At 40.4% G+C, this 26178-nt stretch overlaps 2 protein-coding genes across 5 annotated transcripts in view; one reads left to right on the top strand and one right to left on the bottom strand.

Moving 5' to 3' along the window:
• The window catches only part of SUMO1 (small ubiquitin like modifier 1), a 1087495-nt gene that overhangs the window by 328280 nt on the left and 733037 nt on the right, over positions 1–26178 (bottom strand). The gene's annotated exons all lie outside the window — the stretch shown is intronic.
• Positions 1–26178, top strand: part of BMPR2 (bone morphogenetic protein receptor type 2) — a 207977-nt gene that overhangs the window by 134534 nt on the left and 47265 nt on the right. For 2 of the 3 annotated variants that reach the window (XM_050750815.1, XM_050750814.1), the window contains exons 4-7: positions 18211–18321; positions 19381–19472; positions 24451–24681; positions 25662–25776. In XM_050750815.1, coding sequence (XP_050606772.1) covers positions 18211–18321; positions 19381–19472; positions 24451–24681; positions 25662–25776 — 549 coding nt within the window. The remainder of the gene's footprint in view (positions 1–18210; positions 18322–19380; positions 19473–24450; positions 24682–25661; positions 25777–26178) is intronic. The other variant, XM_050750816.1, reaches the window with a different exon arrangement.

Below are 26178 nucleotides of genomic sequence, written 5' to 3'. Positions count from 1 at the left end.
CTGCAAGCTCCGCCTCCCGGGTTCGCGCCATTCTCCTGCCTCAGCCTCCCAAGTAGCTGGGACTACAGGCGCCCGCCACCGCGCCCGGCTAATTTTTTGTATTTTAGTAGAGACGGGGTTTCACCGTGTAGGCCAGGGATGGTCTCCATCTCCTGACCTCGTGATCCGCCTGCCTCGGCCTCCCAAAGTGCAGGGATTACAGGCGTGAGCCACCGCGCCCGGCCTCTCGTAGTAATTTTTAAGTGCATAGTTTAGTAGCATTAAGTACATTCACACTTGTGTAGCCAACCTCCAGAACTCCTTTTGTTTTGCAAAACTGAAACTCTATACCCATTAAACAACTCACCAATCTCCCCTACTCCCAACCCGTGGCAATTACCATTCCACTTTCTGTCTGATGAATTTTACTACTCTAGGTACCTCATATAAGTGGAATCATAAGGTATCTTTTTGTTACTTTTTTTTTTGTTATTTTTTGAGGTGGAGTTTTGCTCTTGTCACCCAGGCTGGAATGCAGTGGCGCAATCTAGGCTCACTGCAACCTCCGCCTCCTGGGTTCAAGTGATTCTCCTGCCTCAGCCTCCCCAGTAGCTGGGATTACAGGTGGCTGCCATTACACCCAGCTAATTTTTTGTATTTTAAGTAGAGATGGGGTTTCACCACGTTGGCCAGGCTGGCCTCAAACTCCTGACCTCAGGCGATCCACCCACCTTGGCCTCCCAAAGTGCTGTGATTACAGGCGTGAGTCACCGCACCCCGCCTTTGTTAGTCTTTTGTACCATTTTGTGTACTGTTTTTCAGATTTTAAAGTAAATGGAGATATGAAAAAGAAAAACATAGTTAAGGGAACAAAAAGCAAGGAATAAGATAATTACAAAAGTAAAGACAGTGGTAATTAAGAAATTTAAGTCACAATAGATGGAATTCCTATAATTTAACCTAGAGAGAAAGTTAGAATATAATTGGACTAAGAAGAAGATGCTGAAGATAGAAGTAGATTTAAAGTTGTAGTTTAAGGTTTATACATCTCACAAGTGGTAAATGTTGATCTTTAGGAATATTACATATCTTACCCATAAAACAACTGCAAGTGCTGTGTTTTAAATAAACAAACATGATTAATTTTACCAGTGTTAAAAATTCATTTTATAGTTAGCAGTGGGATTCTGGGCATTACTTATAGACTCCTTTGTTTGGATGAAATTATGTCTACAATTGTGAGAAAAACATGGACAGAATTTTTAGAAAACTGAAAGTTGTATATATTCACACATACCTATGTAAGATGTTACATGGGCAGTAGTAGGCATACTAATATATTAGTCAGCTGTTACTGATAATACTTCATCAGCACGCCACCCCTAAGCTTAGTGGCTTTACCAACAAGCATTTATTCTCATCATCATAGCTCTGTAGAACAGCTGGATTTTGGCTAATCTAGGCAGGACTCAGCTTCAGGCTTCAGGATCAGTTCATATCTTTTTGTCTGGGACCCACGATCAAGGGGCAACATTTACTCAAGCTCCTGTCAATAGTGGATTGCCTGCTCACTAGAAGTGCAAACCCAACTACCCGAGCATATTTTAGATTTCTGCTCACCTTATATTTGTCAGCTTCTCATTGGTCTGATCAAGTTATGTGGCCAGATTCAAAGTCAAGGGACAAGGAGGTACACTCCATCTATCACGAGACCATGGCAAGAAGGTGGATTTTTCCTTATAGGGAAGTGACAATTTTAGGAAGTAGAGAGAGTTACCTTCTAAAGTCAAAAGGTGTGTACACACACACACACAAGAAGTTGTACTAAATATATAGCTACTCAAAGATATATATATATACACACACACATATACACACAAATGCACACACACAAGTATGTATTGGAACCTGTACATTTAGTACCACTTACTTTTTGTGTATGGTATGCATTCATTTCTTTGAAAATCAAAAGAAGTTCTTTGTATGTAGGAGTGAACATCCAAAATGTATCCACAATGGTATAAATCAAAAATACTTTTCTCACTCTGCTAGCTTTTACTTTTGTCTGTTTTTGTTTCATTTTGTTTTAAAACCAAGATAGAGTTGGATTAAAAATAGAACTTCCTGCATATGCCAGAATTTCTCCAGTGCTTCTAAGCAGGACATGTGAGTGCCTCTGAGACAGGTTTGCAGACAGAAATATGTACGGGGGAAAGAAGAGAACATAAAAGAAAAGGAAAGGTAAAGAGTCGGATTAGGGAAAAGAAGTGTCTGTTTTGGAGATCAAGTACCAGCAACAATTATCTAAACTCCCCTTAAGGTCATCAGTGCCGTTGATATTCTGTTACTTCCTTACTCTCAACTATGTAAGGAGTATGGTTTGTAGGACCTGAGCAATGGTTTTTTTTTTTTTTTTTTTTTTTTTTGGAGACAGAGTCTTCCTCTTGCCCAGGCTGGAGTGCAGTGGCACAATTTTGACTCACTGCAACCTCAACTTCCCAGATTCAGTTGATTCTCCTAACTGAGTAGCTGGGACTACAGGCACGCACCACTATTCCCAGCTAAGTTTTGATTTTTGGTAGGGATGGGGTCTCACCATGTTGCCCAGGCTGGTCTGGAACTCCTGGGCTCAAGCGATCTATCTGCCATGGCCTCCCAAAGTGCTGGGATTACAGGCATGAGCCTCTGTGCCGGGCCTGAGCAAATGATTATGGAGAGGTTTGAGAATAATCAGTAATGATCTGAGGGAGACAAAATTATTATTATTATTATTATTATTATTTTTTAAGACAGAGTCTTGCTCTGTCACCCAGGGTGGAATGGAGTGCAGTAGCACGATCTCGGCTCACTGCAACCTCTACGTCCTGGGTGTTCAAGTGATTCTTCTGCCTCAGCCTCCTGAGTAGCTGGGACTACAGGTGCACGCCACCACACCCAGATAATTTTTGTATTTTTAGTAGCAATGGAGGTTCATCATATTGGCCAGGCTGGTCTTGAACTTCTGACCTCGTGATCCGCCCACCTTGGCCTCCCAAAGTGCTGGGATTACAGGCGTGAGCCACCGCATCCAGCCCCAAAATTCTTTTTAATATCCTTTCACAGAAGATCAAATGTGCATGTTTAGTAGGAGTCTTTTTTGTCAGATTGTTGAAAAAAATTACAGTAGGTGTTTTGGGGATGAGGAAACAATTGTGGGAGCTAGAAAAGATGAATCAAATATTTTGGTGGTTTTGGAAATGGATTAAGGATTGTTTTCTGAACAGCATTAGTTTCATAAAGACTTGTCCAGTTTATGCTTAAGATACAATTCTCTTCACTCTTCTTTTTTCTTTTTTTGAGACACTCTGTCACCCAGGCTGGAGTGCAGTAGCATGATTATAGCTCACTGTAACCTCATCCTCCCAGGCTCAAGCAATCCTCCCACCTCAGCCCGCTGAGTAGCTGGGACTACACATATGTGCCACTACACTCAGCTAATCTTTTGTTTGTAGAGATGGGGTCTTGGCAGGTTGCCTAGGCTGGTCTTGAACTGCTGGGCTTAAGTGATCCCCACACCTTGGGCTCCCAAAGTACTGAGATTGCCGTCATGAGCCACCGATCCGAGTCCACCCTATCTCTTTATTCCCAAGCTTTTCTGTCTATTCTGTTCCTACCCTAAGTACATCTCTTTTTTTTTTTTTTTTTTTTTTTTTTTTTTTTGAGCTGGAGTTTCACTCTGTTCCCCAGGCTGAAGTACAGTGGTATAATCTTAGCTCGCTGCAACCTCTGCCTCCCGGGTTCAAGCAATTCTCTTGCCTCAGCCTCCAGAGTAGCTGGGATTACAGGCACCCGCCACTACACCCAGCTAATTTTTGTATTTTTAGCAGAGACTGGGTTTCACCATATTGGTCAGGCTGGTCTCAAACTCCTGACCTCAGGTGATCCACCCGTCTCAGCCTCCCAAAGTGCTGGGATTACAGGCATGAGACGCCATGCCCGGCCAGGTGCATCTCTTATTAACTCTGGCCTGCCTTATTGCTGACTACTGCCTCTAGCACCAAAATAGAAACAACTAGAGGATATACAGCCTATTTAATTGTCTGCTTCATTTAAAATTCTTCTCTTAGCAACAAAATTAGATAAAGTCCTAAATATAACTAAAAAATCAAATGTATACATTTCAGGAATGTAATAGCAAATACACACAATGTTCTTTTTATTGTCATTATAGTCCCCAGACTCCTTACAAGGAAAAGTAACTACATTTGTTACATAGAAAAACAGCCCTGAATTATTTTCAGCTACATACAAACGCCATGGTTAAATCTTCAAAACACATTATTGAACTGAAGAAGCAAGGCAGAAAAACTCCATTTATATAAAATTCAGAAATAGGCAAAATTAAGCATACAGTGATGGTAATACTATTAAGAAAAGCAAGGAAATGATTACCACAGAAGTCAGAATAGTGACTATTTCTGGGTCAGAGGAAGGATGTTAGGAACAGGTAGGAGCAGGTAACAGACTTTTGGGACCCTTGGTGGTGTATTTCGTGGCCTTGGTGCTACTTACGTAAGTGTTTACTTCATAATGATTCACTAAGCTGTGCATTTTGTCTTTTTTTTTTTTTTTTTTTTTTTTTGAGACGGAGTCTAGCTCTGTTGCCCAGGCTGGAGTGCAATGGCCGGATCTCAGCTCACTGCAAGCCCCGCCTCCCGGGTTCACGCCATTCTCCTGCCTCAGCCTCCCGAGTAGCTGGGAGTACAGGCGCCTGCCACCTCGCCCGGCTAATTTTTTTTTGTATTTTAGTAGAGACGGGGTTTCACCGTGTTAGCCAGGATGGTCTCGATCTGCTGAACTCGTGATCCGCCCGTCTCGGCCTCCCAAAGTGCTGGGATTACAGGCTTGAGCCACCGCGCCCGGCCGAAGCTGTGCATTTTGTATTATCAACATTTTCGTGTATAATGCTTATACATTATACACGAAATGTATATAATTTTGTGGGTTATATTTTGTAAGGTTTAAAAAATGGAAATCAGGCTGGGTGCAGTGACTCAATGTTTGTAATCCCAGCACTTTGGGAGACCTAGGCGGGCAGATCACTTGAGATCAGGAGTTCGAGCTGGCCAACATGGCAAAACCCCTTCTTTACTGAAAATACAAAAATTAGCCGGGTATGGTGGCAGGCACCTCTAATCCCAGCTACTTGGGAGGCTGAGGCAGGAGAATCACTTGAACCCGGGAGGCAGAGGTTGCAGTAAACAGAGATCTTGCCATTGCGCTCTAGCCTGGGCGACAACAGCAAAGCTCTGTCTCAAAAAAAAAAAAAATGGAAATCATTGTGTGAAATGGGAAAGCTAGAGCAAGGGAAACAACTGGGAAACAGACTAGCAGAAATTTAATGGGGAAAAAAGCTATTTATTTTTCTCCAAATCTCTATTGTTTTCCTTATAAGAGCAAAGGTTACTGTGATAATTAAAATAACATAAAATGGATTGAGGGAGTTGCCTGCTGATGCGATTCATATTTTGTTGTTCAATCAGTAAATAACTAGAAGAGATAGCTTTCACTTTGATAGTCAAATTAGTTCATGGTCATTTTCTCAAAACAGAGGTCTTGAGTATGGATTCTGAATTTAGAATTGTCATTTTGTAGAGCAGTTAGGAAAATTGACCAGGGATCTTTGAGTGACATACTCTTTGGTTTAGTTCTATATTGTGAGTCTCGTGAATTTTCTGTATTGTGAATTTTATTTTGAATTTGTTTTGTTTTAAATAATGAATATTATAGTGACTAGGTTTCCACTTTTCTAGTGGTAACTTTAGGCTTAAATGGACATTTCTTAATTAGGTTACTGGTGTTTTCTAAGAATCATTAAATACTTTTTTTTAAAGTTGTATAGAGTAACAGACTGTTCTATCATATCTGAAAAGTACAATCTTAGTACAATAGAGGTAATTAAAGTAGAATTATACCAAAAATACTTTGAGAGCATATTTAATGGTGCTTTCTTTATTCTTCAATGAGATGTTTTGATGTGCAATGGTCTGCAAATTAATTCTTCTATTTTTCTTGTATTTTTAAAATTCCTAGTCTAATATGATCTTTCCATTTTTTATTTAATGATTTTATTCCAATCAAATATAAATGTTTTAATTCATTCTTTAATAAATTGCTGAAATTGTCTCTCCTAATCATAAAACAGCTATTTAAAATACATTCTAAAGAAATTAAAATTGAAGCTGAAAGTTAACGAGGAAGGGCACTGAATGTCTTTCCCATTTTTTCATGTCTTTTCTAACCTTTTGGTGGGGGTGGAATTTAACTTCAGACTGTTATTTCTCTCTCTCCTTCAGTTTTTCACTGTTTCTTTCATAACTCACTCATTGAATGCCTTGACTCAGTTAGCAAAGTATGGGCTATTTTTCTTTTTTGTTATTTTTTGCTTTTTCTTCCAAGCTAGATCTATTCAAAATGATTAACAAGTTAAATTTAAGCCAGTCTTTCGTATTCGTTATTAACTACTTGTTTGAAGAAGCAAGAAACCTGCCCCCTCTCAATTTGTTTTTAGGGCATTAAATATAAACATTAGTCTGATTATGATTACTGCCATTCCAAACATATTAATTAAAAGAAATCAACGTTGTTTATTCCTATAAAAACATTTGTTCAAAATATTGAGCTCCACAATAAATCATAGTATAGAAACAATATCTTAACAATTTGGATTATTTTGCTAAGGAATTCATTTAACTGTGATCACATTGTTTGGGATTTAAATGTTTTTCTCTACTTGTATGAAAACTACATTGCTTGAAAACTACAAAAACTAATCCCCAATTTGCCTCTCTACACAGAGTGGTAAAAGATTAAGGAGCTGACATAACCACTAGTGTGTTATATTTAAGCTTCCCTTTGCTGCTTGCTGCACATGTAACAATGTTGTTCTTTCTTTGACACAGACCCAGACAAAAGCTGAGTGTAGCAAGGAAACAGACAGACCGCCTCCAGTAGTGGCCCCCGCCTGGCTCCAGGATTTGTAAACAGAAACATCCCAGGCTCCAATGAGACAGACAGAGGTTCCCTGTCTGTTTTGCATTCAGGAAGTGTTTGCTTGTATAAGCCCAACTATTGCACAGGCATACATTGCAGTGTTTACATTTGGCTGAGTATTTAAACGAGAAAACTAATAGGGAAGAAAAAGAGGGTTTATTAGAGGTAGGAGAACAAGACGATTCAGGTATAACATGGATGTAGTGTATGTTATGCACAAAAGTTTTTTTCTTGTTTGTTTTTAAAGAAATAGACAACAAAAAATAGGAGTTTTCTAGTTAAAGGCCTCTTTTATTGCACACACATGTGAATACGCATATTGAAATATCTTTCCTGGCAGTTTTTCAGGGATCTCATATTTTTAGACCATGTGACATAGCCTTGGAAAGTTTTTATTTGAAATTTAACCAATCATATGGTTTATAATGAAACGGGAAAAGTTCCCTCGTCCTCACAGGGTGCGTGATGCGGCGTGTGGCTCACTTCTTCAGTGCCCCTCTGCTCAAACCTCTGTGGGAGCATACAGACAGGCAGGCTGTGGGGCTCCAACCCCACAACAGTGTCTAGGGAGGAATGTCTACAGCTTCTGAAGCCCCAGTGGGCGTGTGTTACAGGGTGCTCTTTTAGTTTGCCATCTATAGGCGTCTTGTGTTAGCTCAATTAGACCCCCTTCCTTACCACGAGGACAGAGGGATTTCTGTATCCTAGGGTTTCTTGCCTTGGTGTACCGGAAGAGTCGGCTCACACCTGGGCTTGGAGAATGCGTGCAAGGTTTATCAGTAGAAGTAGCTCTCCACCGGCCGTGGTGGCTCACGCCTGTAATCCCAGCACTGTGGGTGGCTGAGCTGGTCGGATCACAAGGTCAGGAGATCGAGACCATCCTGGCTAACACGGTGAAACCCCATCTCTACTAAAAATACAAAAAATTAGCCGGGCGAGGTGGCGGGCGCCTGTAGTCCCAGCTACTGGGGAGGCTGAGGCAGGAGAATAGCGTGAACCCGGGAGGCGGCGTCTGCAATGAGCCGAGATCGTACCAGATGGGGGAACCCTAAGGGAGATGGTTTTCTCCTGGAGTTGGGCCGCCCAGTGGCCAGGACTCTCCTCCGTCTGCCCCAGCCAAACTCTGCGTCCTTGTCGTTCGGTGGATGGCCTGCCGGCGTGTGGGCGTGTGGGTGCCTGTCCTTGTGCTCTTCTGCTGGCGTGCTGCTCTCGACGACCAGGCACTTTCTTCTGCCGATGTTCTCCTCTTTAAGTCTGGCCTCCTGTGTGTCTGTCCGCTAGGGTGTCGGGTTTTTATAGGCCCAGGATGGGGACGTGGCAGGTCAGGGTGGTCTTGGAAATGCACCATTTGGGCGGGAAAGCAGGAGTTCCTGTCCTCACCTAGGTCTGTGGGAGTGGAGCCCTAGCCAGGGACCCACTTTTCTCTACCCAGCACTTACCTCTCCCGTTCCGTATCATTTAAAGAGGCCATGCTCTTCCCTTCCCAGCACTATAACATTTTAAAAATGTTTTAAAACTTTTTTCATCCTCTCCAATACATGAATTAATAATCCATATTTCAGATTTTGAATTAATGAATATTTAATGTAAAAAGTGTTGTTGCATTTTCTTTTATAAATTTGAGAATAAAAGCAAAGAATGCTGAACCTTCAAAAAACTATGAGAAGACTCATACAGAGTTTTGGAAGTAGAAGGACCTTAAAAGTCACTTATAAGGTCACTTATTTTTGTTTTATAGTTTAATGTATTTTAATAACAGACAGGAACAGCAAAAAGACAGCATTAAAACATGTACTTGAATGTAGGACAACTCAAAAAAGTAGAGTGAACAGATGGAACCTACTCTATGATTAAAATGCTACAAACATCATTTAGTTGCTGTCAATAAGAAATTTACTTACTTTCCAAAAATCCAAATGCAGGCATTGTCCAGAAAAATTTAACAGGTTTATTTGTAATTGTTATGGCTAAGCATGGTGGTTTATGCCTGTAATTCCAACACATTGGGAGGCCAGGACAGGCAGATTGCTTGAGCCCGGGAGTTTGAGACCAACCTGAGCAACATGGCAAAACCTTGTCTCTACAAAAAATAAAAATTAGCTAGACGTGGTGGCATAAGACTGTAGTCTCAGATGCTTGGGAGGCTGAGGTGAGAGGATCGCTTGAGCCTGGGAGGCTGACGCTGCAGTGAGCCGTGGTCATACCACCGCACTCCAGCCTGAGTGACAAAGTGAGACCCTGCCTCAAAAACAAACAAAAAAAATCAAACAAAAGAACAAATTAAATAATTGTTATGAAGTTGAACTTTTAAAACTTGTTCACTGAAATGTTTTGACCTTCATTAAATGCTTTATGTCCCACATTTATATTGAAAATCCACATACAAATAAAAATGGAAAAACTACCAACACATAATTTCTATTCCCTATTTTTTCACTCACTGTCTTATACTTAGGTGCCTTTTGACCCTATGGGGAAAAAATAATGTTCAGAACTACCAGTAACAGGAAGAAGATAATATTTTTTCAACAGAAGTTTTCCATCATAGTAGATTCCTTTTTTTTTTTTTTTTGAGACAGAGTCGTACTCTGTCACTCAGGCTGGAGTGCAGTGGCACGATCTCTGCTCACTGCAACCTCCGCCCTCCGAGTTCAAGTGATTCTCCTGCCTCAGCCTCCCGAGTAGCTGGGATTACAGGTGCCTGCCCCTGCGCGCAGCTAATTTTTTGTATTTTTAGTAGAGACAGGGTTTCACCATCTTGGCCAGGCTGGTCTTGAACTCCTGACCTCATGATCCACCCGCCTCAGCCTCCCAAAGTGCTGGGATTATAGGCGTGAGCCACCACACCCGGCCCATCATGGTAGATTCATAAGGATGCTTTCTACAAATGCAGTGTGCTAGTTGGGTATCTTTTGGCATGATTGTTACATGTTTGGCGTGGATAACATACAGGTTAGTGTCTTCAAAAAGGCCAACCAGACCGGCCTACTCAACCAGAGAGATAGCTATTTGTCAAAATACCAATAGCTGTACTCTAGATGTGCCAATCTATTTTGAAGTCCCGAACAATTTCTCACCTCAGACGCTGGAAGAAAAGTTTGCCAATCAGAAGTTCAGGGGACTTCTGATTAGTACTTATTACAGAGTGCCTCGCAAATAGGTCTGTAATTCTGAGGTTTCTTCACCTATCCTGTAGAGGGCACTCTCTTAGGAGCAGCTGGCTTTTTGTTTGGTTGGGTTTTTTTGTTTTAATTTTGGAAATGGCTTTACTCTGTCTTCTAGGCCGGAGTGTAGTGGCACAATCATAGCTCACTGCAGCATCTAACTCCTGAGCTCAAGCAACTCTCCCAACCTAGCCTCCTGAGTAGCTGGATTACAGGTGTGAGCACTGTGCTTGATCTCTTATGAGCAACTTTTGTAACCACTTGCTTACTGGATGCTTTACTTCCAGTTAATTTGTGAACATTATTGTGCCTTTTATAAGCCATGGTATAGAGACCTCCTTACTTATTCTCCTCCTTTGGCTGGAGCTTGGCAAGCTAGAGGTGGTGCTGGCATTCTATAACTACTTTATTTTATGCATAAAGAAGTAAGAGCCCAGAAAAATTATATAATTTGTCCACAGTGGCTAAAGAGGGGCTAAAACTTACGACCTCCTTTCACTAAACTACTTTACCACTTTTACCTGAAATATTTTGGGAATGTAATATTATCAGTAATAGACTACTTATTTCCTAACAACTGGTTGTTTGTGATAATGTTAAATTATAGTTAAATTTTGAAGTTAAATCACTGTTCGTCATGCTTGCTAATACTTGAGGTAATGCCTTAGGACAGATTTTCCTACCTAGGTGTCTCATTCAAAGTAGCGTAGACTGGGTGCTTAGTTCTAGAGTCTGGGAAGTCCGTGTTCTTAATAGTGCCTGTAGATGGTTGTCTTCTTATTGTAACTTACATGTTACATGTAACTCACATGCCAATGTTCTCACATGGCAGAGAACAGAAAGATCCTGTGTCTCCTCTTTTTAAAAAAATTTTTAATTAATTAATTTTTTTTTTAGACAGAGTCTCACTCACCCAGGCTGGAGTGCAGTGGTGTGATATCAGCTCACTGCAACCTCCACCTCTCAGGTTCAAGCGATTCTCCTGCCTCAGCCTCCCAAGTAGCTGGGATTACAGGCACACGCCACCACACCCAGCTAATTTTTTGTATTTTTAGTACAGACAGGGTTTCATCATGTTGGCCAGGCTGGTCTCAAACTCCTGACCTCAAGTCCTCAAGTGATCCACCCACCTTGGCCTCCACCTGGGATTACATGAGCCACCATGCCTGGCCTTTTTTTTTTTAATAAGGGCCCTAAACCCATTCATGAGGGTTCTACCCTCATTATATAATTACCTTCCAAAGGTTCCACCTCCATATAGTGTCACGTTGGGGATTTAGGCTTTAACGTATGAATTTGCAGGGCACATAAATATTCAGTGCATTGGCTAGGTGTGATGGCTCACATCTGTAATCCCAGCACTTTGGGAGGCCAAGGCGGGCGGCTCATGAGGGCCGAGGCGGGTGGATCACGAGGTCAGGAGTTGGAGACCAGCCTGACCAACATGGTGAAACCCCATCTCCACTAAAAATACAAAAACTTAGCTGGGCATGGTGGCGTGTGCCTGTAATTCTAGCTACTCGGGACGCTGAGGCAGGAGAATCGCTTGAACCCAGAAGGTGGAGGTTGCAGTGAGCTGAGATCGCGCCACTACACTCCAGCCTGGGTGACAAGAGCGAAACTCTGTCTCAAAAAACAATAACAGCAAAAAAAAATTAGCCAGGCATAGTGGTGTGCGCCTGTAATCCCAGCTACTCGGGAGGCTGAGGCGGGAGAATTGCTAGAGCCTGGGAGGCAGAGGTTGTAGTGACCCGAAATCATGCCATTGCACTCCACCTGTGCAAGAGAGTGAGACTCTGCCTTAAAAAAAAAAAAAAAAAAAAAAAAAGGAATTCATTAAATATTCAGCTGTTTCTTCCTACTCACATGTACTGTGGTGTCCTCCTCCACCCACTGCTTTACCTAGAATAAGAACAACTTTGGGTCTTTTCACTCTTGGAAGAGTCTTGTCATATTCTACTTTTTAATCCATTTAGTTTCCTTTTGTCCTTAGATCTTATTTTTAAAGAAAAGGTTGTGATTTTTAGGTTTTCTAACTTGTTGTCAGGGAGGTGTTTTGGCTTCTTATTAAGATGGGAACAAAATTATTTGCATCTTTCTATACTCTAAGCAGAAGTGACAGTCTCTTTTTTTCACATTGGTCGAGACAGTGTCTTGCTCCGTCACCCATCCATACTGGAGTGCAATAACACAGTTATGGCTCACTGCAGCCTCGAACTCCTGGGCACGAGCAGTCTTCCTGTCTCAGCCTCCCAAGTAACTGGGACTATAGGTATGCACTACCACACCCAGCTAACTTTTTTTTTTTTTTTTTTTGTAGAGACAAAGTCTTGCTCTGTCACCCAGGCTGGTCTCAAGCTCCTGGCCTAAAGCAATTCTCCCACCTTAGCCTCCCAAAATGCTGAGATCACAGGCATGAACCACTGTTGCCTGGCCTTTTTTCACTTTTTTTTTTTTTTTTTTCCCCTGAGATGGAGTTTCACTCTTGTTGCCCATGCTGGAATGCAATGGCGCGATCTCGGCTCACTGCAACCTCTGCCTCCCAGGTTCAAGCGATTCTCCTGCCTCAGCCTCATGAGTAGCTGGAATTATAGGCATGTGCCACCATGCCCGGTTAATTTTTGTATTTTTAGTAGAGACAGGTTTCACCATGTTGGCTAGACTGGTCTCGAACTCCTGACCTCAGGTGATCCGCCCACCTCAGCCTCCCAAAGTGCTGGGATTACAGGTGTGAACCACTGTGCCTGACCCTTTTCTCACATTTTAACATATGTGATATAATAAATCATTTTATCTTATCTAAAAAGCTGTCAGTTGAGGCTATTATTATTATTATTTTTGAGTCTCGCTCTGTTGCCCAGATTGGAGTGCAGTGGTGTGATCTCAGCTCACTACAACCTCTGCCTCCTAGGTTCAAGGGATTCTCCTGCCTCAGCCTCCCGAGTAGCTGGGATTACAGGTGCGCACCATCACACCCGGCTAATTTTTGTATTTTTAGTAGAGATGGGGTTTCACCATGTTGGTCAGACTGGTCCCGAACTCCTGACCTAGTGATCCACCCACCTGGGTGTCCCAAAGTTCTGGGATTACAGGCGTGAGTCACTGTGCCCGGCTGAGGCTATTATTTCCTTATCACCAAGAAAAAGAAATACTGCCAAATAATTTTACAGTGCCACAAATACGATATATCTCACTGTAGGAGATTTTAAGATGTGATCAATGTATATGTTAAAACTGATGAAATATGGGAGTTGTCACCTATGTACATGTGAACTTGATTGTTAACTCTGGCAGAATGTCCACTTAACAGCAACCCTTCAGTGTTTCTGTCAACAAACCATATGAGAAGTCAAATGAGTTGTATTGTTTGAAAATGTTTCATTGGATAACAAAATGTTGATGGTTGCTAACATTTAGTGATGGGCCTTTGGAATTTGTATGTATACTCCACTTTGTATAGTAGTAAGTTTTTTTATAATAAAAAGATTAAAACTAGAAGAAGCAACCTTCCATTGGCACTTACTGGCATGATCAAGAAAGCATCTGCATTAAAATTTTCAGTATCAGTGTTAGTGGATGGAAAGAAAATTCCAGAGACAAAAGTCAAAATAATTTTTTAAGGAAATGTTGGGTTATGATTCTCAGTGATGTTTTTAATGACACATAAGGTAGAAATGTATGGAAAAATAGGACATAGTTGACAAATTTGAAAAGATACTCAGAGGAATCTAACTCTAAATATGAAAAAGTTTTAGAAATACCTACACCAATTTATTTTGCTTTTGTTTTTCTTTTTACGGGCTGTATAAGAATAATTTTAATAATCTCTGTCCAAATAAGTCTAAAGGAGCTTATCAAGAAGTAAAGCATAAACATTCTAGGGGCTAAGTCATGGTTGTAGTTTAAGCAGCATACTTTTTAGTATCTCTTATTATGAATAAAAAAAAAGTAAGCACCGTGTATATAGTTAATCATTTTTAGTGTTTCCAAGATACTGCTTTTCTTCATAGGCTATAAAAAGCTTTTGTTGTTTATGTTAGTAACAAAAACAATTTTGCAAATGGAAACATTTTTAGAAACTTTACTATTTATATTAGTATTATATAAATTTATCCAGTTTCCAAAAATTTGGGTAATGCTAAAATCATTTTCCAACAACTAGAAAAAGACTAGGAAAATTATCATTTCTATTTTGTAATAAAAGCTTGATAAAATACACATTAGTTAGCTGTATACAATGTTCTCATAATTTAGTAAAAGCAAAAAAAAAAAAACCTAGAAAGCTAAATCCTAGTGGAAAAATCTTTATTATTAAATTTTTAATTGTACTAATTCTGTACTTTTATGTACAATATTTGGTGTTTCAGGTTTTTCCAAAATCTAACCTTTGTTACATTAAAATTTTAATATTTTATTTAATTGGTAATGTCCTTTAAAGAACATTAATCTAAATTTTAAATATTGAAATTTAAACATGTCCACATATTTCAGAATTAAAAATTAGATTTAAAAAAAATAAAATTAGATTCCTTATCACTTCTCATTCCTAGTTGAATTTGAAATGCATTTATCAAATAAGTAATATCAGTTCTTTTGGGAATTATAACATTGGATATCTTAACTCATTTGCAGAAACAGTTTTATCCATAATGCCATATTAATGTTACGTTTAATATTTAACTTTATTTTTTATAGAGAAGACTTAAGATAATTTTTATTAACTCATATTTATTTGAATTACACAAGAATGTAAGAACACATTTAAATATTCAGCCTTTCTCATTTGGATGTAGCAAAACTTTGTTTCATGTTAGACCTATGAATTTTTTTATTCTAACAAACATTTAAAGAAATATGAGTTTTTGGCTGGGCGCGGTGGCTTATGCCTGTAATCCTAGCACTTTGGGAAGCCGAGGTGGGCAGATCACGAGGTCAGGAGCTCGAGGCCAGCCTGACCAACATGGTGAAACCCTGTCTCTACTAAACATACAAAAATTAGCCGGGTGTGGTGGCACGTGCCTGTAATCCCAGCTACTTAGGAGGCTGAGGCAGGAAAATCACTTGAACCCAGGAGGCGGAGGTTGCAGTGAGCTGAGATTGTAGATCTATGACATGGATAATATTCAGTGATAAAAGGAAATGAACTACTGAGCCACAAAAAGACATGGAGGAACCTAAAGTACATATTGCTAAGTGAAAGAAGGCAGTCTGAAAAGTCTATATATTGTATCATTACAACTATATGATTTTCTGGAAAAGAAAAACTATAAGCACATAAAATATCCTTGTATAGTCATCAATCTATAAATTATTTAGTTTCGTGTGTGTGTATGTATTGAAAATAGTTTATTTTTTAGGTTTAGCAAATTCTAAAAATGAGTTAGTTTGTTTTGGTTTTTGTTTTTTTTGTTTTTTTTTTGAGATGGAGTCTCACTCTCTTGCCCAGGCTGGAGTACAATGGCATGATCTTGGCTCACTGCAACCTCTGCCTCCCGGGTTCAAGTGATTCTCCTGCCTCAGTCTCCTGAGTAGCTGGGATTACAGGCACGCATCACCATTCCCGGCTAATTTTTGTATTTTTAGTAAAGATGTGGTTTCACCATGTTGGTCAGGCTGGTCTCAAACCCCTGACCTCGTGATCCGTCTGCCTCAGCCTCCCAATGTGCTGGGATTGTCCATAGTTATGCTGTGAACATGTGTGTGGAAGTTTGTGTTTGAACACTTGGTTTTGGTTCTTTTTAATATATGCCTACGAGTGGAATTGCTGGGTCTTATGGTGATTCCATGTTTAACTTTTTGAGGAACTTGCAAACTGTTTTCTACTGTATATTTACCATTTTATATCCCACCAGCAATGTACAAGAGTTCTGATTTATCCGCATCCTTGCTAGCACTTTTTATTTTCTTTTTTTTTTAATTGTAGCCATACTAATATATGTGAAATAATATCTCACTGTGGTAAAATGAGTTTTATATGTAGCTTTTCTGCCTGTAAGTTACTCTGTATGTTAAAAGGAGGCACAATGATCAATATGTTAAAATCTATTAATATCTAATAAATGGGCTGGGCACAGTGACTCATACCTGTAATCCCAGCACTTTGGGACACCAAAGTGGGCACATCAACTTGAGACCAGGAGTTCAAGACCAGTCTGGTTAACATGGTGAAACCCCATCTCTACTAAAAATACAAAAATTATCCAGGTGTGGTGCTACACATCTATAATCCCAGTGACTCAGGAGGCTGAGGCACAAGAATGCTTGAGTCTGAGAGGTGGAGTTTGCAGTGAGCTGAGATTGCACCACTGAACTTCAGCCTGGGCGACAGAGCAAGACTCTCTTAAAAAAAAGAAAAAAAAGAAAAAGAAAATCTAATAAATGGCCTGCAAATTAAGAATATTTCAGTGTTGTTTCAACAGATCCATCTATAGAAATATAGTTTTGACATTTTAATAAGCAACTTCTACTTAATTTGATTGAGACAAATAAATTCATTAAAACAGGACTGCCCATTAGAGGAACTCTTCACCATAGAGGCATCCTACTTTGCCATAGAAGCTTCTAATTTGAGTATAACATGCTTGATTTTGATTGAATATAAAGAATGAATAAAGATGCTGGCAGTCATCAAGCACAGCCTCTGATCAGTATTACCAAACATTGCATAACTATGTCTAGTAAAATAATGAACAGCTCTTTCATAGGGTAACTCATTCTATTTTAGACAGGTCTATTTATAAGCCATGTTTTTCTGTATGCTGAACTAAAGGCTGTTATCCTTGAAGATACACTGATTGGAACTGGTTATTCTTTCTTGGTCCAAATCAAGTCCATTTTTTGATGTGAAGACAGCTATCACATCCTCCCAAGTTTTCTTTTTTTCTCATCAGATGTTTTCAGTTCTTTCTACCCATCACAGTTCAGAGGTCTCATACCTTCACAGTTGCACTTGCTGTCTTTTGGATATGCTCTAGTTGGTGGCCATCCATCCTAAAGGGTATTTGCTCTAGACATGATCTGACCCACAGAATGGAACTTAACACATAAAATGTTTACATGTTCATGATAGCCCTGTGATTTACCTATGTGTATTCCCATTCCATTCTGCAAGTGAGTAAACTTGGGCTCAGATAGGTGAAGAACCTTCCCGAAGGTCATATATTAAGTGGAAGAACTGAGCTTCAAGTCCAATTCAGATTCAATTACCTGCAAAGCCATGCTATTTTCATTAATAATAATATCAATATTGATAAACATAACTACCATTTATTATGTAGATAACACATGCTTTTTTTAAAAAACTTTAATTTTTTTTTAAGAAACAGTCTCACTACATCACCCAAGCTGGAGTGCAGTGGTACAATCATGGCTCACTGCAGCCTCAAATTCCTGGGCCTAAGCAATCCTCCTACCATAGCCCCCTGAGTGCATGCCACCATGCCTGACTAATTTTTTTTTTTAATTTGTTTTAATGCCTGGCATTTTGCTATGTTGTCCAGGCTGGCCTTGACTTCCTGGCCTCAAGTGATCCTCCTGCAGCAGCCTCCCAAAGTGTTGGGATTACAGGCATGAGCCACCGTGCCCAGCCAGATAATATATTCTTGACATCATATTAGGTACTTAGACTGCCATCTAAATCTTACAGCTAACTTGGGAAATACAGAGTACTGTTTTTATAAATGAGGAAATTGAGGAGTTAAAACCAAATGTGATTCTAAAACTATTAGATTCTAAGACTCTTAATAGTATACTATCCTGTCTACACTGTTTCATGGTATAGTTGATATTTCAATAATTAGGAGCACACCTACTTGGTGTTTCAGTGTTCCAAATCTATATGGAATAGTCTGTATGATTAAAAAATATAATTTGTAATTATCACAAATTTGCTAATTTTTTCTTTCATTTCCTTTGATGCAAAAACATTACTGATTTGATTATACATTGATACAGCCTTTCTAAAGGGCAGTCTGTCAGTATTTAACAAAATACTTTTTCAAAAAATGATGACGTTTCAAAATTTGTTTTCTTTTAGGTCCACCTCATTCATTTAACCGAGATGAGACAATAATCATTGCTTTGGCATCAGTCTCTGTATTAACTGTTTTGATAGTTGCCTTATGCTTTGGATACAGAATGTTGACAGGTAAAAATTACCATTTTTTGTCCTATCATTTATTAAACATGCAATTTAAGCAGTTTATTTGCTCCTTTTAAATGCCCTATGTTAAAAAAAAAAAAAAGTCTCAAAGTTATGCAAAGTACAGCCAGCCTCAGTAGTTATCACATATGGACAGTATTGTTTCATCATTTAAATTATCAGTCACTACCCCTTTCCATGCCACTGGATTATTTTGAAGCAAATCATGGATACAATATATCTATAAATATTTAATTAGATATTTTTATCTCTTTAAATATTATCTCTATAATATAGGAGCTTTAAGAATACATATCCATAACACCATTTTCACATCTGAAAAAATAACAGTAATTCCTCAGTGTCATCAAATGTCATGTCGGTTCTAATAAACTTTAGGTTTGATGGACTGTTCAGGAAGTCAGCATTCATTCATTCGTTCGAATAACTTCTATACGATCTTCTTTAAAGTTTTTATAAAAATATTGCTTAGGGTTTTAAACTTTTAAAGTAAGTCATTATGAAAGTGTCTCCCAGAATTTGGCTTTCATGCTATTCTGCATTCATCTTCATTTATAGGTATTACCTAGTTTAGTAAATCGCTTTACTCCTATTGACATTAGGCATAAATCTTGCTGCTAATCTTTCTGCAGCTCTTCTTTCTAAGTGTAATATTATAAAAAGTGTAAAAAGATATTCATTTTCAGGCCGGGCGCGGTGGCTCAAGCCTGTAATCCCAGCACTTTGGGAGGCCGAGACGGGCGGATCACGAGGTCAGGAGATCGAGACCATCCTGGCTAACACGGTGAAACCCCGTCTCTACTAAAAAAAAAAAAAATACAAAAAACTAGCCGGGCGAGGTGGCGGGCGCCTGTAGTCCCAGCTGCTTGGGAGGCTGAGGCAGGAGAATGGCGTAAACCCGGGAGGCGGAGCTTGCAGTGAGCTGAGATCCGGCCACTGCGCTCCAGCCTGGGCGACAGAGCGCGACTCCGTCTCAAAAAAAAGAAAAAAAGATATTCATTTTCAGAAAACCATATAGTAGTAACCTGTTTCCTGTTCCTACAGGAGACCGTAAACAAGGTCTTCACAGTATGAACATGATGGAGGCAGCAGCATCTGAACCCTCTCTTGACCTAGATAATCTGAAACTGTTGGAGGTAAGTTTGCTTTTAGATTATGGACTATTGTTTCTACTATGATACTAGACCTGGAACAGTGACTTCATTCACTCATTAAGACATTCATTCATGGCCGGGCGCGGTGGCTCAAGCCTGTAATCCCAGCACTTTGGGAGGCCGAGACGGGCGGATCACGAGGTCAGGAGTTCGAGACCATCCTGGCTTAACACGGTGAAACCCCGTCACTACTAAAAAATACAAAAAACTAGCCGGGCGAGGTGGCGGGCGCCTGTAGTCCCGGCTACTCGGGAGGCTGAGGCAGGAGAATGGCGTAAAAACCCGGGAGGCAGAGCTTGCAGTGAGCTGAGATCCGGCCACTGCACTCCAGCCTGGGCGACACAGCGAGACTCCGTCTCAAAAAAAAAAAAAAGACATTCATTCATTTATTTAACCCTTATTTACTAAATTACAATTTTTTTGTCAAGGCCTATTCTAGGCACTGGGAACATAGGTGAACAATACAGATATGTCTCCTGGGGCTTGTATTTGAGTTGAAGAGTCTACAAACAGGTACAGGAATGTATAATATAATTGCAAGTAGTAGTAAGTGCTATGAAGAAAAGTATAGTGAATAAGAGGCTGGGCGCGGTGGCTCAAGCCTATAATCCCAGCACTTTGGGAGGCCGAGAGGGGCGGGTCACTAGGTCAGGAGATCCAGACCATCCTGGCTAACACGGTGAAACCCTGTCTCTACTAAAAAATACAAAAAACTAGCCGGGCACAGTGGTGGGCGCCTGTAGTCCCAGCTACTCGGGAGGCTGAGGCAGGAGAATGGCGTAAACCTGGGAGGCAGAGCTTGCAGTGAGCTGAGATCTGGCCACTGCACTCCAACCTGGGCGACAGAGCGAGACTCCATCTCAAAAAAAAAGAAAAGAAAAGTATAGTGAATAAGAAAATGATGAAAAGGGAGTTATTAAAGAAAATATGGGCCAGGCACAGTGGCTTATGCCTGTAATCCCAGCACTTTGGGAGGCTGAAGCGGGTGGATCACCTGAGGTCGGGAGTTCAAGACCAGCCTGACCAACATGAAGAAACCCCGTCTCTACTAAAAATACAAAATTAGCCAGGTGTGGCGCATGCCTGTAATCCCAGCTACTCAGGAGGCTGAGGCAGGAGAATTGTTTGAACCTGGGAGGCGGAGGTTGCAGTGAGCCAAGATCGCACCATTGCACTGTAGCCTGGGCAACAAGAGCAAAACTCTGCCACAGAAAAAAAAAAAAAAAAAAAGAAAAAGAAAATATGGCCAGGTGTGATGGCTCATGCATGTAATCCCATCACTTTGGGAGGCCAAGGCAGGGGGATCCCTTGAGGTCAGGAGTTCAAGACCAGCCTGGCCAACATGGTGAAACCCTATCTCTACTAAAATACAAAAATTAACTGGGAGTGGTGGCACACGCCTGTAGTCCCAGCTGCTTGGGAGGCTGAGGCTAGCGAATTGCTTGAACCCAGAAGGTGGAGGTTGCAGTGAGCCAAGATCATGCCACTGCATTCTAGGTGACAGAGCAAGAATCCATCTCAAAAAAATAAAAAATATATGTATTTTTTAATTTAGAAAGAGGTTGACCTTTGAGTAGAGATTTGTACAGGGTATGAGGATAAAGACATGAAAGTTTGAAAAGAGTGTGCCACAAGGAATCCATAATAGACAACAAATAAATACTCCTTGTCTGCATATAGTACATATTTTTGTAGATACATAAGGCTCTTATATATAGAATTTAAGTTTCATTTGGTGATATCTCAGAAGCTACATTAAAAGTGTTACCATGATGAGTGTTTTTATGATATTTGTTAAGATTGACTTGAAAACCATGGTCCCCAAACCAGAGACTATTAAATAATAGATATGATAGATTTGACTATATAAAAAAATTGTAAGAACTTTCTGTTTTGGGAGAGACATACCGTAAACAAAGATAAAAGCCAAATTTGAAAAATAAATTTCAACATATAAGGGAAGACTTGATAAAGAACCGATATAAATCAAGATGAAAGAAACATTCTATAGCAAATGGACAAAAAGTCTAGGTGCTGTGACTCACACCTGTAATCCCAGCTCTTTTGGGAGGCCGAAGTGGGTGGATTGCTTGAGCCTAGGAGTTCAAGAGAAGTCATAGGCAACATGGTGAAACCCCATTTATTTTATAAAAAATACAAAAATTAGCTGGGTGTGGTAGCACATGCCTGTAGTCCCAGCTACTCGGGAGGCTGAGGTTGAAGGATCACTTGAGCCCAGGAGGTAGAGGTTGTGGTGAGCCTAGGCAACAGAGACCCTGTCTCAAAAAAAAAAAAAAAAGAAAGGGACGAAATATATTAACTGCCAATTCACAAAAGAAGTAAGTGTGGCTGAGAAATGTACAGTAAGATGTCCAATTTATGAGGCTGAAAGAAATACTAGTTAACCCATGGAATTTTAACCATGATTAAGTGATAGAAACACTTCCAAACATTGCTGAATTAATTATATATTGATACAACCTTTTAAAAGGACACTTTGTATAATTTTTACTTGGAAATAGTGTATTAAACACAACATATATCCTTAAATAAATGATGGTAAATCCCCCACCTGTTTTAATAAAAAGTAAAAGCAATCCCCAGAAGCCAAAAATAACGAGAATGGGTTACATTTTACTGGTTCTTTGTGTGTTGAGTAATTTTTTTGTATTCTGGATATTGCGAATATTGTATTGTGGAACACTGGACTCTTCTAAAGTGTGTCAATTTTTGCTATTTTAGTAAGCAATTAACTTGGTTGAACATATACCACAAACCTGTCTGGGGCAGAAACTCAAATCTCAGTTCAGTGATTTTATCTTTTTTTTTTTTTTTTGAGATGGAATCTCGCTCTGTCACCCAGGCTGGAGTACAAGGCACGGTCTTGGCTCACTGCAGCCTCCACCTCCTGGGTTCAATTGATTCTCCACCCTCAGCCTCTATATAGGGATCTTTATGCAAGTATTTAAGTCTCCACACAAGTGACTACAGGCGCATGCCACCACGGCCAGCTAATTTTTGTATTTTTAGTAGCGACGGGGTTTCACTATGTTGGCCAGGCTGGTCTCGAACTCCTGACCTCATGATCCACCTGCCTCAGCCTCCCGAAGTGCTGGGATTACAGGCAGGAGCCATCACGCCTAGCCTCAGTTATTTTATCTTTAGCTGGAGACTGTCTTATATATTCATTGGGTTTCCCTCTCTCTGAATTTCTCCTTTCTAGGGTTCTCCCCTCACTTTTTAGCAACTGTGGCTGTCCCAAATATGTCCTGAGTTTCTCAAGGCCAGAACAATTTTCTGTTTTTCTTTTTTTTTTCTTTTTGAGACAGAGTCTCGCTAGGTCGCCCAGGCTGGAGTGCAGTGGCACGATCTCGGCTCACTGCAAGCTCCACCTCCCAGGTTCACACTATTCTCCTGCCTCAGCCTCCCGAGTAGCTGGGACTACAGGCACCCGCCACCACACCTTGGCTTTTTTTTTTTTTTTTTTTTTTTTTTTTTTTTTTTTTTTTTTTAAAGTAGAGACGGGGTTTCACCGTGTTAGCCAGGATGGTCTCGATCTCCTGACCTCATGATCTACCCACCTCGGCCTCCCAAAGTGCTCGGATTATAGGCGTGAGCTACCACACCTGGCCTCTTTTTTCTTTTTTTTTTTTTAATTTTTTTTTTTTTTTTTTTTTTTTTTGAGACAGAGTCTCGCTCTGTCACCCAGGCTGGAGTGCAGTGGCCGGATCTCGGCTCACTGCAAGCTCCGCCTCCCAGGTTCACGCCATTCTCCTGCCTCAGCCTCCCGAGTAGCTGGGACTATAGGCGCCCGCCACCTCGCCCGGCTAGTTTTTTGTATTTTTTAGTAGAGACGGGGTTTCACCGTGTTAGCCAGGATGGTCTCGATCTCCTGACCTCGTGATCCGCCCATCTCGGCCTCCCAAAGTGCTGGGATTACAGGCGTGAGCCACTGCGCCCGGCCTTTTTTTTTTTTAATTGAGACAGAGTCTTGCTCTTTCGCCCAGGCTGGGGTGCAGTGGTGCAGTCTCAGCTCACTGCAACCTCCATTTCCCGGGTTCAAGTGCTTCTCTTGCGTCAGCCTCCTGAGTAGCTAGGATTACAGGTGTGTGTCATGATACCCGGCTAATTTTTGTATTTTTAGTAGAGACAGGGTTTCGCCACTTTGGCCAGGCTGGTCTCAAATTCCTGACCTCAAGTGATCTTGCCCGCCTTGGCCTCCCAAAGTGCTGGGATTACAGGCGCGAGGCACCACACCCTGCCTAGAATGATTTTCTACAGCAATTTTAGTTCCACTGCATGTGCTGATTTCAGCCTGCCCTCAAGCTAAAAGCCATAAAAATGGGTAACTTGCCCCATGCCACTTTTTTCTCAAAGCCTTAATGCCTCTCAAGATCTGCCTTTAGATCTTTTTTTTTTTTTTTTTTTTTTTGTCCAGCATTTATAAATGTTCTCTGTGGGCAGGCTGGGTCTGATAGGAGCTTCATCAGCCATACTAGAACAGAATTTATTAATTTCTTGATAATGGAATAAACTGTAAGCAACAGAGAGCTGTGGCATTCCGTTTAAATTTGTACTTTATTGGCTGGGCACGGTGGCTCATGCCTGTAATCCCAGCACTTTGGAAGGCCAAGGCAGGTGGATCACAAGGTCAGGAGATCGAGACCATCCTGGCTAACACGGCGAAACCCCGTCTCTACTAAAAATACAAAAAATTAGCCGGGCGTGGTGGCAGGCACCTGTAGTCCCAGTTACTCAGGAGGCTGAGGCAGGAGAATGGCGTGAACCCGGGAGGCAGAGCTTGCAGTGAGCCGAGATCGCGCCACTGTACTCTAGCCTGGGCGACAGAGCAAGACTCCGTCTCAAAGAAAAAAAAAAGAAAAAAAAAATTGTACTTTATTATTTAGTAAATTTGATTGTTCAATTGTGATATTAATACCTTGCTTTCTTTAAAACACAGCTGATTGGCCGAGGTCGATATGGAGCAGTATATAAAGGCTCCTTGGATGAGCGTCCAGTTGCTGTAAAAGTGTTTTCATTTGCAAACCGCCAGAATTTTATCAACGAAAAGAACATTTACAGAGTGCCTTTGATGGAACATGACAACATTGCCCGCTTTATAGTTGGAGATGAGAGAGTCACTGCAGATGGGCGCATGGAATATTTGCTTGTGATGGAGTATTATCCCAATGTAAGTTCTTCATAAAAAATAAACTAAAGTCGCGTGCGGTGGATCACTTGAGGCCCAGAGTTCAGGACCACCCTCGCCAAAATGGCAAAACTCCGTCTCTACTAAAAATACAAAAGTTAGTCGGGGGTGTGATGGCGCACATCTGTAATTCCAGCTACTTGGGAGGCTGAGGCACGAGAATTGCTTGAACCCGGGAGGCGGAGGTTGCAGTGAGCCGACATTGTACCACTGCACTCCAGCCTGGGTGACAGAGCAAGACGCCATCTCAAAAAATAAAAAAAAATAAACTGACATTTATATTAGTTGTTAATCAGACTTCAGAGAGGACCACTGTATTACAGATAGAGCATTGCTGACTCACAAACTGGATTATTCATGTCTGCAGTGAAATAAGGATCTCACGCCAGAATGTGAATCAACTAATTATACTGTTTGTTTTGCTGTCTCCTCTTTCTTTCTGTTTTTCTCTTTTTTATGTAATTTTTTGACAACAAGTTTTTCCATGAAAGAAGCAGTACTTTGATTGACATTCATTCTGATGCAAACTTCTTTTCTCATCAGCAACTGGTAATAGTTTGTAGATAAGCACTTTGAGTAGCACAAGTACATACATGAATATATTTACAAAAGCCTTTTATTTTCTACTTATTAACCATAACAATATAATCTATATTCATACTGGTGAGTGATACACTTTTCTATCTTAATTTGATCAAATAATTGTTTCAAAGGAAATAACCATTCATAATTTTTAATATTGGAGCCATAAAAATTGATAATGTTTAAATTCCCTTTACCTTCCCTTCCTCTCCTCTCTACACACACAAATGTCATCCTAACTCTTTCAAGATTCTGAAATGTAGTAGTTCATTAGATCTTCATGGAATCCTAACCTATTTGCAAATTCTTTATAAGGATGCGAACTTACCTCTTCATGTTAAAAATCTCCTCTTTTTTTTTGCATTTTTTCCTCTATATAGGGATCTTTATGCAAGTATTTAAGTCTCCACACAAGTGACTGGGTAAGCTCTTGCCGTCTTGCTCATTCTGTTACTAGAGGACTGGCTTATCTTCACACAGAATTACCACGAGGAGGTAAGAGAGTCAATAGATGAAATTGACACTCATGTGGGTTCAGAATTCACAACAGGAAATTTTAATTATATCTTCAAAGTATAAAAGTATAATTTATCTTATCAGAGATTTATTATTAGCTAGTTGTTTGAAAGATTCGGCATGTAATGTATTTGAGATGTAACAGAAAGAGCTTTCCTATGCAGCTGCCAAGATGGCAGAGGGGCAGTCCTGGTGCTTGATAGCTGAGTCCAACTGCTGGGCTACCTGGAGGCTGTCATGACCCAGCAGAGAAAGTAGTGGTCATGTGCTGAGAGGACATCACCATTTCTGGCAGTTTCTACAGAAACAAGTTAAAGTACCTAGCCTTCCTCTGCAAGCAGACAAACAGCAACCTTTCCCAAGGACCCTACCATTTATGGG

Source organism: Macaca thibetana, chromosome 12 (genome assembly GCF_024542745.1).
Source record: "Macaca thibetana thibetana isolate TM-01 chromosome 12, ASM2454274v1, whole genome shotgun sequence".
NCBI classification, from domain to species: Eukaryota; Metazoa; Chordata; class Mammalia; order Primates; family Cercopithecidae; genus Macaca; species Macaca thibetana.
Note: the sequence above shows the minus strand (reverse complement) of the source record. Positions and strands in the feature narration are given on the sequence as shown.